At 40.9% G+C, this 15027-nt stretch overlaps 1 protein-coding gene across 4 annotated transcripts in view; it reads left to right on the top strand.

The window, feature by feature from the left end:
- The window catches only part of dync2h1 (dynein cytoplasmic 2 heavy chain 1), a 99250-nt gene that overhangs the window by 64473 nt on the left and 19750 nt on the right, over positions 1-15027 (top strand). For all 4 annotated transcript variants that reach the window (XM_062386416.1, XM_062386414.1, XM_062386415.1 and 1 more), the window contains exons 81-87: positions 1567-1727; positions 2920-3045; positions 7129-7239; positions 10274-10343; positions 10563-10648; positions 14140-14215; positions 14539-14765. In XM_062386416.1, coding sequence (XP_062242400.1) covers positions 1567-1727; positions 2920-3045; positions 7129-7239; positions 10274-10343; positions 10563-10648; positions 14140-14215; positions 14539-14765 — 857 coding nt within the window. The remainder of the gene's footprint in view (positions 1-1566; positions 1728-2919; positions 3046-7128; positions 7240-10273; positions 10344-10562; positions 10649-14139; positions 14216-14538; positions 14766-15027) is intronic.

The following is a 15027-nucleotide window of genomic DNA, read 5'->3' as shown; positions in this document are numbered from 1 at the left end:
TGAGTGAACACATACACACACACACACACACACTCAGATAGTCCATGCTCACTGACTTGCTAAGTCTACTCCTCCAAAACACAAACCCTCGTTCACATAAGCATAAAAATAAGTCTCGCTATCAGTCTCTCATAATTTTTTCTTATCAGAAATAAATAAAATATATCCTTTCCATTATACTGATTGTATTAAAACGATAGAACACTTCTTTAATTCTTAACCTCTCAGTGCCTTTCCCCCTAAACTGTGTTTGAAACTGTGTTTGAACCATACTGCAAGGCTCCTCTTTGGCCTGATTGTGTGTCATAAAAAGCCAAGGTGAACTTTGCTATTCACAGTCAGACGATGCCGCTCTGCAGCACGAATACTGATTACCTGCCCTGTCCAAGGTAGTTGTGTATGTATTTGTGCACGTGCACGATCTGTACAAGCTCCCCCCTTTTTTTTGCAATCAGACATCACAAGCCATGTGGTCAGATGACTGTTTTTCTTTGTGTTGCCATGGTAATGCAGCAAAAGGTCTCTCTGAGATGTTGTCTTCCAAGACCTTACGTGCACAAATGTGTGTACTTCAGTGCAGCAGATTGCATTTGGCAGCAGACACCAAAAGAAGGTTCAGTCGGGGCAGTTGTTTTTAACCAGGAAAGACAGCTCTGTGTGTGTGTGTGTGTGTGTGTGTGTGTGTGTGTGTGTGTGTGTGTGTGTGTGTGTGTGTGTGTGCGTGTGTGTGCGTGTGTGTGTGTGTGTGTGTGTGTGTGTGTGTGTGTGTGTGTGTGTGTGTGTGTGTGTGTGTGTGTGTGTGTGTGTGTGTGTGTGTGTGTGTGTGTGTGTGTGTGTGTGTGTGTGTGTGTGTGTGTGTGTAAAAGGTATGTCTGCTGATACGTGCAAGAATGACGTCACAGATGAATTTCTATCTCGGCTGCTCACACTGTGTGCGCCCATATCGCTGCTTGTGTGTCACTATTAACTCATATCTGATGTGCAATTCAATATATTACAGCAGGATTAGAGCCCAATGCTCAGTGAGCAAACGCACACATGAAAACACTCGCACACAAACTTAGACACAGATACAAAGAGCCTGGCTTTTGAACACCAGGGGGCTGACAAGGTATTCTTCTGCTTTGTATGTTGAATACTGCTGCATACCTAGCACTCAGTATGCACAGCACATTATCCTCATAATCTCTCTCACTCTGTTTCTCAGTGTCTTCCTCATACATTCTCTCTCCATCATTGCCTCCTTTATGTTCTCCCTCTTCTTATACATTTTTTCCCCCCTAACCTCCATTTCCCATCATCCCCCATTAGGCAGTGTCTTCCCCTCCCTGTTCTTGCCCTGTCCCTTTCCCTGTTATCTCCCCACTTGATTTGACTACCATGTGTCTCCATCTTGCCCCTTTGCTGCTGCTTGCTGGCATTTACCCCACTTCTGCTTTTATCTGTTCCCTCTCGTTGCAGTATATCATGTGACTTTGAGTCGCATATCAAATTGAAAAGATCCACTTCTCCCCCCTCCACCCATCCCTTCATTCTCTTCCAATCTACTCTTTCTCTCCTCTGCAGGTATGAAAGAGCTCTCCCCCCCTCCGCTGAACCTGCGTCGTCTCTACATTGAGACCCTGGAATTGGAGCCTGTGTTGATCATCATCTCTCCCGGGGCAGATCCATCCCAGGAGCTTGCAGAACTAGCTGCAGAAACCATTGGCAGAGATAACTATCATGAGGTAATGAATGAAAGAATAACATTGGAGACGATGTCATGGTAGATAAGCACATACAGTCCGATTTTTTTCAACACAACATACAAAGATCAGATCTACAGAATAGGCTAATAGGCTTGATAATTGGCCGCAAGTTGAGTTCATCAGTTGTAAAGACAGCAAGAAGTTGGTGCATACCATTGCTTTGGGTGACATCGTGAAGTGATTTAAGGGGGAGATGCCATCCCCTTTAAACCAAAATGTCCAAAAAACCACCCCCCTTATTAACTTGAAAATACTGCCATCCCCTCACAACCGTCACCGCATCCCCTATGAGAGAACTATGTGTGTAACCAAATCACAGGATCCACTGTTTATTTTTAAAATTTGACACCAAATGTTTTTTTGCCTCGCTTTCCCTCTCTCTTCCACGTTGACTGTCTGTCCCAGTCGAGTAACAATCTGACTACCTGAAACCTACCAGCGCCGGTAACCATTAAAACATCCATAAAGATGTTGTCATTTTCAGAAGGTAGGCAGGATTCAGCATAAACTAGGTAGATACTTCTTTCACCCTGCGGCATCAGTTCTCAACTGCGGTGGCCTCTACACCCCCCACCCTGACCGATCAGCTCAAAAATGTTTAGGAGATACCCTCCCAAGTAAGATTCACTCTATGTTTGGTAGTTGTTGACCACCCCCCACCCCTACTGGTCAAAAGTAACAAACACAACAATCGCATACTGAGTTTCTACATTTCAGTTTGAGTTGTATTTCTTTGGGTTCTTCCTTCAGTTTTAAATTACGCCAATAAGACCTCCTGCCAAAGACATTATTACCAAACTGCATTGCCTCACAGATTTGGAGCAAAGATTATTTTAACCATATAGCCACTATGTGTTTTAGTCTGTGAAGTTTACTGTAGTTTTTTTACTGGACTTTATATAACATTACTATGATCACATCAGTTTCATATGAATATAAATCACATTTGTTACGAGTTACTGGCTTCTGTGTGGGGACCCCTATTGGGCAAAATCACATTGAAAATCTCACAGTTCAGGATACTGTCACTGAGGAGAGCAAGGAATTAAAATATTGAATCAGATTATCCAACCCTAACTTCTGACAAATTACAATGTCGAATCGAATTTTATACGTTTCCACCTCCCGGCTTCACACAAATCCATAATCCCAACTCTCTCCCTCTGTCTAGATCTCTATGGGGCAGGGACAGGCCGACGTGGCCGTAGCTTCACTCAAGGATTGTTCCAGAAATGGAGACTGGCTTTGCCTGAAAAACCTTCACCTTGTCACTGCATGGCTACCGCTCCTGGAAAAAGTAGGTGCTTTGTGTGTTTAGTGATACTTTTTGTAAATTTATTTATGTGTGTGTGTGAAAGAGAGTTATGTTTTTACTATGTATTTTGTGCTTTTTGATTAGTATGATTCACGCACAATTTGTGCTAAATAAGGGGTGTTTGTAGCCAAGGGTGGGGAAAGGGAAATTACAAGATGGACAGAAAATGGGTAATTTGTTGTAGAAATAAAGGATGCACTGATCCAGAAAATTTGATATAATAATTGCAAAACATATACAGTTCAATGAAGTCATTATAATGACAAGAAGGTTGGAGGTTCAATCCCAGTCTTCCCCATCTGCATGCTGAGATGTCCTTTGAAACGATGCTGAACCATGAATGGCCCATCATAGATGTTGAATGGACTAATTTGAATAAATAGAAATTTGGATAAAAGTTGCGGCGTAATGATATATAATGTAATGTAATGACAGGACATTTCAGCAACTGCTAGGATTGTGTACTATATCCTATAAAATGAATATATGAAAATAAGTTCAAATAAGTATTCCAGTAGAACTAGTCTAATGTCACCTAGTCTAATGTTATACTCATCTACTATATTTTCATCTGAATCTAGGAAAATATGTGTGAGCGACTGTCCTCTTCCATGGAGCCAGCAGTGTAGTGCCACCATGCAAGTGCAGTAGCACATAGGGACGAACTAAACACTGGCTCTATAATGGGCCTTTCACATTTTCATTTTAACTCAAGGCCACAGTAGGTTCTGATACATGCTGTAGGGGACGGTGAGGAGTATTCAGTTGGTTGCAAACTGCAAACTCACTACTAGATGAAACCAGTATCCTAATCCTACGCATTGAATCTTAAAGTGTGATTGTTTGTGAAAGGGGGACCCTCGAGGATGTTCTGTACTAAAAAGTATGAAAAGGTACTCCGTGGACTTTTATTGTAAACAAACAGAAGTTATTTTAACAGTCAGTGTTACTCACCAAAACACAGGGTTTGTGTCCTCAAGCTCTAACATGCAGGTCAAATGGATTTCTTTCCCCATAAAAGAGAACTATTAAACCAAGAAGGAATTTTAAAACCTCCTTGTTGGCAATTAATGGAGCCCTGCTGCATATCGACACATGCTATCACCACTTGTTGATCAGAGGAACAATGTGAAGCCATGTGCAGGACTGTTCAGGTGCACGTATGTGTGCATGAGACAACTTAAACAGAGATCTGCTCTAACAATACAATTTTTTATAAGTCCAAAATGCCACAGGGTACCTTTGAAGTTTGCAGGCAATTTTCAGTTTCACTCTGCTTGTCAGTGTTTATCTATAATACTGAGGAGTACAGCACTGTTTAACACGCACACACACACACACACAAACACATTTAGCTGGCTGCTTAAATTTCCATTTCTAAAATTACCTTTGCCTGTACGTACACATTTTGTATTCCCCCCGTCAGCTCATCTTAGTCACTGTGCTGTTGTTTGTTTAGCTGTTTTTGTGGCCAGGTGTGTTTGTCGTTTCTCTCTTTGGACAAACGTGTTTGTGTGTGTAATGTGTTGATACGTTAAGAGTGTATAATTGTGTGTGTCCCTCAATTAGCTTGTTCTGTATGTTTTTATTATTGTGTGCGTGTGTATCACATTGAGCAGGTTTATTTTTGTGTCCAGGTGCTTTTTCTAGGGTTCAGTTAAGTGTTGTCTAACTGTAGCAGGTCATATCTCACTAGGAGGCACAGCTGCTGGCAGTGATTGGCCCATGTGTGTGTGTGTGTGTGTGTCTCTATTTTTATGCACCCTTGTGAGCGTTGCAAAGTGTACATGTTTTTAGTGTTTGTGCGTGGGCGTTTAGCCAGAGATCCTGTCCAGAGCTGTGCTCCCAGCGTCACTTCAACCGGAGCTCAGTACAGCTGTCGTCTTCTACTTTCGTCCCTCCTCATCTCAACTCAACTCGGTCTTCTTTCCAACTATTTAATTTTGCCCTTTCTTCCTGTTTTTTCTTCCACTTGTTTCCACCAGCTATCTTCTCCAAAGTTTTTTCTCAGCACTCCTTTTGTACCCCTTTTATGTTTTTGAACTAAAACTCCTGCTCTGTCTGTCTGTCTGTCTCTGTTCCTTCCTCTCGCTCTTTGCCCAGCCACCGATGAGGTTGAGGTCCCAGCAGTTCGAGCTTGAAATGAAAAAGTGATGCAACAAGGGGATTGAGGGAGACAGGAAGCGGTGAAAAAAATGAATTAGGAAACAGTAGATGTGAAAGGAGGGAAGTAGTAAAAAGGATGAACTGAGCCTCAGCAGTCCAAATAGAGGGCTTTGTTTTACTCTTTCAGTCAATTTACTCTAACTCCTAATGTAGTTTCAAAATTTCCCATCCTCTTTTTGCCATCTGTCTCCCCAGTCACTCCTTCCATCCCTAAACCAGTTGGTCAGTTAGAGAGAGGAGAAGGGAGTGAAGTAAAACGGGGCAGAAAGTGATCATAATTGAAGTTGGCAGTGCAGATGTCCTCTCATCCCTGTCCACTCATAGTCATCCACTTGTGATGTTTCCTGTCGCTCATTTTTCACATCTCTGCCTCCATCCATCCACTTATGGATCTATCTTCTCAATTTATTGCTCAATCTAACTTTCAGGCGTACGCCAAATTCAAAATGATGAATATAGCACAGAGTTATCTAGTACAATGACTAAAGAAAATAATGTTTATAGCAGCTTTCAGAATATAAACTGTATTTGTACAATTGTTCGATTGGGACTGCAGCATCAGGAGTTAATACTCAATTTGTTTATCTACAGTATATGAGTGCAAATAGCTGTGTTACCCAATCTGCATCTGAATAGTAATGCCTGTATTCTGACAAAGATAGTGTTTGATGTACTGAATCCCTGCTCTTTCTTCTCCTCTCTGACTTCTTCCTTCTCTATCTTCCTATTTTTCCTTATCTTTTTATCTTTGGCAGTGGCTGTGTCTTGCATCTTCGGACAATACCATTGTTGGTTCCAGTGGAATTCTGGTTGAGGACATATTAGCAACAGAGAGATTAGAGAAAAGCGAGACAGGAGTTTTCTTAGAATCCCCCGTGTTCTCTGATTTTCCTGGATTGTGTTCACTACCATGAGAGAAAGAGCGTGTGCATGTGTGTGAGAGTGTTTGTGTGAGTGTGTGCACGTGCTTGTGTGTGAGAGTTCCCAATAAGATGACACCAGACCCTAAGTTGCCCGTATTCTATTTTTATCCACGTCTTTGAGAATGATAGAAAGAGAGGGAGGTGAATGTAAAAAGAGAAGGAGGGGGTGGGAGCTGGAAATTGAGACAAAGAGATGGAGACGCTGAGCAGAAAGAGATAAAGAGAGAGGGAGAGGAAGAAATTTATAAAAGTGAGGTATAAATGGTATTTTATTGAGGAAAATTAATCAATATGCAGGGAATCTAATAAGAAAAATCTAAAGAAGGAGAAAAGGGAAATTTATTAAGTTCATATTGCTTTTAGTGAACAGTATTTACTTTATACTTCCTATACACCGATGCAAACTCACTTTGATAATTGAAATATATATGTATATATAATAAAAGATATTGCCTGAATTGTTGGGAATGGGTTTTAAGTTACTAACATTTAAGTCAGTGCATTGATAGAAAGGTTATTAATGTAAAAAGTGCATTCAGTGCAGTGTGAAGCATTTACTCTACTCTTGGAATGAAAATTGGTCTGTGCGAACTAGAGTGAACTTTGTGGTTAGAACTTGTACCTCAGAGGAAGACGGCTCTGTGTCTGAATCTAAATCAGCTTTGCGGATATACTCCGACTCCAGCCCCTTTCAACCCTTAAATAGATCAAACTGCGTAATACAGTGGCTGACGATATGTCTCAGCAAAGGATGAAGTCTTTTCCGATCGCTCCAGCTCATTAGTGACTTTTATGATTTGAAATACAGTATATTTGTGTGTGTGTGTGTGTGTGTGTTTATATCTGGGGGGATGGGGGTTTGAGTGAAGACCTTAGCCTGAAACAGCACAAGTGGTCTCATTTCATATTGCCCTCGTGTTCCTCCTCTGATCTCTTAGCTAATGAGTCTAATGTGCGCACCGTCTTTCTCTTACAGGAGCTTAATGTGCTGCGTCCCAAAGCGGGTTTCCGTCTCTGGCTGACGGCAGAAGTTCACCCCAAATTCCCTCCTATACTGCTGCAGTCCAGCCTGAAGATCACTTATGAGGTACTCAAACGCTCACATTCACACACAGTACCCCGATAACATGGCTGACAGTGAAATTTGGTGTTGGTTAATATTGACTTACACATGTTGTTGAAACTTTTCCTTTAGTTTTCCCGTATACTGTCTGCTTGTTTCTACATAGCCGATGTATTTTTCACACTCTATGGAATAATGACTGTACACGCAGTGTAGTCACATATGGGCCTTAGGAGAAACAGAAGCCTGCAGCTTGTGTGTTGTGTGCTTTAGTGCGCAGTGTGTTTCTGATGGGAGCTATGCTCACGGGGTTAACTACTTCAGCAGCCAAGCATGCTGCACAAACAGTCTCTGACTAAATGTCTCTGACTCTCTCTGAAACAAACACACACATACACACACACACACACACACAAACAATCTCATGGGCGAAAACTTACTGACATTCCTTATAAGAATGCACACACATTCTGAGTGCATCCCCCAGTGGTAACCAAGGCCCTTTGATATATCATTCCTTGACTGCAAGAAAAGAAAATGTTAATCGCTAATCTGTCAAAGCTAAGATTAACAGTTCTTTGCAATAGTAGTGCTGAAAGTAATAAATGTGAGCTTAAAGCACATGACATTGCATGCTAAAACCACAACACACAAACAAGATGTCAGATCCTACACTAGAACTAGAATCAAGTTACTTCATGTGAGATAAAAAAGTGAAGAAATAGATACCTGAACAGATAGTTTGAATTGTTCTGGGTGAAAACACTCACTGATGCATCAGGTGAAACTGTTCTGCAGCTGCTGAAACAAGTTAAATTTAGACGATCTGGGGATGTGCGATATTAAAAAAGGTTTGAGCTCTGCGAATGCGCTTAATCCACTAGACTTGATAACATATGTAGTGAATCTGGAAAATCTAGTACATATTCATTATGGACTCTGTGTGTTATCAAAACCTCCAGATGGAGCTACCAAATGTTAAGCAAGCTAAAAATGTGTGAACTGATCTCAACGTATACTCATTGTTTGTAACATAAAAAGAGCATATTGTTGACAGATGGGTCAAATGAACAGAGAAATATCTATATAAATATAGTATGTTTTTTCATTTGCACAGTTTGATAAATATCTTTTTCGAGGAACAACATCTTGTCTCAGGCAGTAGGAAAAGGCTGAATTTGTATACAGATGTATACACTCTATCACTGTCACTGAAGGATTTAGTTCATATAAAAGAGCACAGACATCATTCTCTGTAATGGGCTGTGGTTCTATTCATCACTGTGGTATAATCCCTGCCGGCTCGTCCATAGAGGCGAACTAGGTGCAACGCTGAACTGAACAAATCAGTTGAACGCCACTCACTTTTTTGAGTCATCATCATATGGGCCATCATATCAAACCCCGGGAGCAGGAGAAAATGTGTGTGTGTCCTCCACATACACACACACAGGCCCCAGGCAGCGCCCCCACTCAGTCGCTCAGAGGGACACAGTGAGAACATAGGAGCGTTCACGTGAAGCAGCCGGTCAGTGAGTTTGTTGAAGAACAGTGGAAACACAGAGCTTCTCCACATCTGCACAGTTTGATAAATATAATTTTCAGAGGAACAACATCTTGTCTCAGGTAGTAGGAAAAGGCTGAATTTTTAGAAGGTTAGTTTGTTCCTTTGTCCTCCTCCACTCTGACCTGCTCTCCCCTTAACTAATACACTCATCACTAGTTATCAGGACCTGATCAGTACATGAAGCAACTTTGAGTTTGTTTGATTCGCTCGAAAGTTTACAAGGCCGCATTTAAACATCATGAAAAATTCGTCATCAGTATTTTATGGCTCAGTACAACGCATGCAGTCAGAACTTAGTGTCAAAGTGACGGAGGATCTGGATTCATAATGCGACCCCATTGATTAATTAACTATATACATGGTCACAAGTTTGTCACCTACATCATAACCATCGTAATAAAAAATGGAACAAAGTAGGAGAGATTTTGTTATTTAAATTAGATTCATTGAAAAATAGTTATATGTACTGCCTTGACTCATGAAATGGATCTGCATGATGCCTGCATATTGCATCATGCATACTTTAATACTGTTGGCACTTTGAGCTTACTAGCATTTCCCTAGATTGCACTGATCTAATGCACTAGCTCTTTATGTGTATGGCATATTGGCGTTGTGTGTTGTTGCTGGTATGTGATGCAAAAAGAGGGGCAGTATAAATTTGTTTCGCCTAGGGCGGCAGACGTTCACGCGCCAGTCCTGGGAATGATTGTTATTTAATGTCTATCCCTGACCAAACAATGCTTTTACAGGGTGTTAATAGGATTTCCTTGTAGCTCTTTGACATTAATGTTTGATCCAAGTGACCTACAGTAAACATCAACTTGTCTTTTGCATTCAGTGAAGGACTTCTCTCTCCTTTATGATTTCTCAGCCGTCCTCTTTGCTAATCCAGTTTCTCCACATTGACAGACCAGTCTAATATTTTGTTACTGTAAAATTAGAATTTTAGAATAAGAGAAATGCTTTTTTATGTGATCCAATATTTGCTGGTCTTCTGACTAAGAAACACAGAACACAAAGCAGACTGAGGAGAATCAATACGACACAAATCCTGAAAGGCGTTCACACCTTCTTTCTTGTCTTGCCAGGCACACATATCTGATTAAAGGGATCAATGAGTGGTTTTCGGATTATATGATTTCTATATTCTCCCGATTCAGTCTGACGGTCTCCCAATAATGGAAGCTCACATGAAACAGTTGCACACTTTTACAGCTGGCCTGCAGTGGAACTGCTGTTTGTAAAGTCAAACTGATTAAGCATGGTGTAGACAACTTTATTTGTTTTGATGTCATTCATCATCCATGGAGGACACATTAAAGATGGATGGGAGGAACATTTTTAAATGTCCCTAACAACCCAAAAGTTGGGATGCTGGTTGTGTCCCAGCTTCCTTTTCGGTGTCACCTGGATTCCCCCCACTTACCCTCCCTCAACTTCACCTCTCCCTGTCTGTATATCTAATCTCCTTTCTTTTCCCATCTCCAGGCTCCTCCTGGGTTGAAGAAGAATCTGCTGAGGACGTATGAGTCGTGGACTCCTGAGCAGATCAGTAAAGGTTGTTGATTCTTTTCTCTTGTCTTCTCTTCTCCAGTTCTTCCCACATCTCTCAATGTATCTTCTTTGTCAGTCAGTTTTGAGATTTCTCAAAAGCGTTTTGATGAATAATTACAAATAAGTAGCTTCTCTTCCTGATTGTAAAACAAAGACAATATGATAATTGATTCATTATTGTCATTAGTCGGGTTGTGACATGCTGTTGATTGTCTGTGTTCAGGAGGCGTCCTGGCCAGAGCTCAGTCTCTGTTCTGTCTGGCCTGGTTCCATGCTGTCTGCCAAGAGAGACGCAACTACATACCACAGGTAAAATACACCAACACACCAATATGAACCAAGCTGGTCATAGCTCTGCAATTTCATCTCAGGACAATACATCCAAACTATGCTGTAGGTTTACAATGCTGTTTAAAGGAGTAAAAGTACAGTTGAAGCAGAAAGAAAAGGCACAAAAAAAACAATTAAATCAGCTCCTTTGCTTGAAATTTGCTGCCACTGGATTATGTAGAACTTCAACCTGAATGCTATGAGCATTAGCTGCTGTCATATGTAATTACTTTTGTACATATGTTTGATATAAAAAAGAATGACAATATGCTTTAATATCGTGCTGAAGCTTCTTGGTATTTGTACATGTAAGCTTTATTTAGTCACATGTGCACTACAGGACCTTGCTGGTTACACCCAGGTAATTAATTGTGCAAGTTGATTTTGATGTTCATTGTATAAATCTATACATATACATTTGAGTGTAGTGGCCCTTCAGGTTCCTGGTTCTGATTCTAACCTGATTCTAAATTCTAAAATGATATTCAGTTTTGTGTCTCTTCACAGCACAGTAAAAGTCACAGTCTGTATGTATAGAATTCTACTGAAAGGGTAAAAGAAAAAGTAGCACAAGGATCAATGATCTTTGTCCTAACTGACCAACATAAAAGTGAGTGTCCTCATTATGTTGTGCCACTGAAAGAATTCTTGGTGTGTGCGTGTGTGCGTGCGTGCGTGCATGCGTGTATGGCTATGTTTGTGTGTGTGTGCAACTGTAAATTTAAGCTTTTGCCTTCTCGTAAACATGACTAAGAACATATGCAAAAAAAAGACTTTGGAACAGTCCCCTCTCCTCACCCTTTCCCTTTACAAACCTTTTGGTGAAACCTTTTTTAGAAGGGACTATCTAAAAACTGAGTTATCTCCATGTTAAAACCATTATCACAAATCTCGCTGTATGGCAGCAAGATTTTCACCCTGCTTTGGACTGCGGCTGTCCAGAACAACAGTAAACACAGCATGACATGCTGTACAAACACGTTTTAATAAGGAGACACAATGTATCTCCTTATTTCAGTAAGTCAGTGTGGTGCTGCCTTCATATTGTGCATTGAGTAACAGAAGCATCGGGTTTGTTTGAATGTTTTCTAAACAAAGTGCACTTTACATAACTGCCTTATGATGTCCAGTGTATTATAAAGTAAGGGCGCACTCACTTCTACCAAATACAAACAGACATGTTGTCTTTAGGCAAACATTGACATCTCATATCCAGTTGTAGCTTGTCTCCTCAAAATCTTGAAAACCACGTAATCACATTTTGCTTTCTCGCCATGTGTTCTTACAACATAACATTTAGGAAGTGTAGACTGTATATAAGATGTACAGTTCCCGAAAGTGAAGCCAAATCATTGTGATTGCTTCCTGTTGACTGTCTGCAGTATAGGTCATTAACCCCTGCCTCCCCCATGTTAGTGGATGGGACATGGACTAAACTAAACAAGTCCAAGTACACGTAAAATCCAATTTTCTCATAGATTGTTTATGTTTTAGGTCCTTCTTATAACACAAATGTTGTGGTTAGTTTATGTGGGAATTTGATATTTTGACTTAATTGTACATTTGTACAAGAGGAAGTGGAAATGTGTTGTCCATTTATACACAGTCCAGGAAGTAATGGCATCAAGTAAATAAAGAGGTTTTTTTATCAGTGCTGTTTTGCTTGCCATTGAGCATCATTAGACAGAGATATGGACACATTTTCACACAGGCGATAGAAGATGTGGTTGCACCTGTAATTGCTTGCTCCTTGCTGCAGTTTGCTGTGTCATGTTTCCTTTTGTCAACTTTAACGCCTCCTTTTCACAAGCATGCCAGTGTGTGGCAGAGTGTTATGCTGCACTGGGACTCATTTGTCTGTGTTTGTCTGTATGTGTGCGTGTACAGCAGTGATGCCACGGAGCGGTCAAATTGTCGAATCGAATAGTAAGAAATGTTAGCAGTTACAGCAGGACGTCTTTTTTCGAGAACCAAAGGGAGAACTGTAGCAAAGAACATGTATTTCTAATTAAATGCACTCTAGTTTCTTCTCTCACTGTCTCTCCTATATCCTTACGCTCTGTCCTAATGCTTTCACGTATGGAGAAAAAATTTATAGAATTGATGTAGCCCCACATAACATACAGCATTTATTTGTCTTGTAAATCGCACAGGGGTCTGTGGTCCAGTTCTTCCTTCTATATATTACCTCTGCTTCTTTCTCTGTCTCCTAATTTTCATTCTACCAGTATCTCTCCCGACCACCGTTGCCCTGTCTCTCTCTTTCTCTTTCTCTTAATCACTGAATGTCTGGTAAGTGTTGTCATTTGCGATTGTAATGTGGTGTCTGTTCCAAAAACATGATCTTCTCATTACTGAAACAGTCACAGCTCCTTTCATCCACCATTACTCACTCCTTTCCTCGCTTCATCCACTGTCCTCCATCCAATTTCTAATTTAGTCTCTCCGTGTTCTCATACTTTTTGTATGCCTGTGTAAAAAAAACTTAATTCAAAGGTTCAGACCTGGTATTACTGTTACATTCATCCTGAGTGATCTAATCACAAGTGGTCAGCGCTATGTACACGCACAAACACAAGGATGCGTTTGAATTTCGCTGCTGACTAGATGCATTAAAGATAAAGACAGTGAATGGTAATCAAATGGTAATTAGTTGTTTATATGCAGTAGTCCTCAATAGTTTTCCCCTTAAGCAATTTATTGCAGAAATATTTTGGGACATATTTTTTTTTTGATTGCCCTAGGTTTCTGAAATGTGTAATTATTTTTCTTGAACTGTTACATTTGAGATCAAGTGAATATGTGTGAATGTACTATTGCTAATGGATATTTAGCCTGGAAACGAGAGCCACTGCATTTCATCGGTTTGAATGATAAGCCAAATAACAACACATTCTAGACTTAACAGTATACAGGTACCTTTACTTTCCCAGGTCTGTGTACTCCAAGATAAACTGTTTTCAGACATGCACTGAATTCTGGATAGTCACCTATAATAATACAAGAGGATTTTGCCTAGAAAACTCACAGTGAGCAAGTAGGCGCATTGACCTTCCTGACATGTGAGGAATGCAACACTGAATAAAACAATACAAATGTATGGTGATAAGGGATGCAATGTGCTCTGAACAAAAAATAGTGACCTCATAAGCGCGTCCGACCCAGAGGACCTCTGGCTGCAATGTTCATATGTGAAAGACACAGTTTGGAAATGGCTCCAATGGTCTGGATGTTTTCCGGACTGCAGGCCTGACAACAGCTTAAGAAAAAGATTGCAAACGTGGTTTAAAGCTCATTTAAGGCTTCACTTATACTGTTGTTATAAGGATGACAAGTTGAACAAAAAATGTTTGACTCTGAACGCCATCTGTTACTCTGTGGTTTTCAAACTCTAAAATCAAGACTCGTGCAAGCAGTGACCTGAGTGTATAGTCATTGTATTTATTTCCCCTCCTCTCTGCTTTTGCCAGGGTTGGACTAAGTTCTATGAGTTTTCCATGTCGGACCTCCGCGCTGGATTTGAGATCATTGACAGTCTTTTTGAAGGTAAGAGAGCTGGTAACTGATCCCAATGCAGTGGACAGACCTGCTCAATTGATCATCACAACACAGCTCACATGGTAATGAAAAGTGGAATCTGTGGAGTTGTCAATCATTTACCTCTTATATGAACACCACCCGTGATAGAGCGTGACCTGAAAAAGTCAGCTTTTGCATTTCAATGCCTGTTGTATATATGTGCCCACGTACCCTCTGTTCTGTCTCCTTTCCTTTCTGAGGATGCATGTGTGCATGTTAGCACAGTTGTTCTGTCATTACACATGATTATAGCTTTCTACGTGTACCTCTTTTGTCTTGGTACTTCCAAGGTGGTAAATCTTTCCAGTGGGAGTTTGTCCACGGCCTGCTGGAGAGTGCCATCTACGGCGGACGCATCGACAACCCCTCTGACCTCCGAATCCTACGTTCTTACCTGGAGCAGTTCTTCTCAGCACGCCTCCTCTCACCCTCCTCCTCAGCTGCTCAGAGGAAGAGCAGCGGAGGAACGCGCTTCCTTCCACCTCAGATCAGCCTCCCAGCTTCTTGCAGCATATTGGTAGGTTGTCAGGATGACACAGTGGCGTAACACACAGTTGGAAAGCAACAAACCTTATTAAGCGTTGCAGGCAGATATGTCGTAGGGCTCCTAAACATGTTAGAGGAATTAATTCTAGAGACAGAGGCAAACACAAACACTACTCTCTTGTTATACTGAATAGTTAAGGTGCAATGTCTTGTATGCACACCCTAATAGTCCCATGTGCATTGGCATTGGCAAAGGAAAATGGTAATCAGTTAAAGCTCCCCATCGACTGGAT

This window comes from Platichthys flesus, chromosome 4, assembly GCF_949316205.1.
Source record: "Platichthys flesus chromosome 4, fPlaFle2.1, whole genome shotgun sequence".
NCBI lineage: Eukaryota > Metazoa > Chordata > Actinopteri > Pleuronectiformes > Pleuronectidae > Platichthys > Platichthys flesus.
This window is presented reverse-complemented; position numbering and strand designations above follow the sequence as displayed.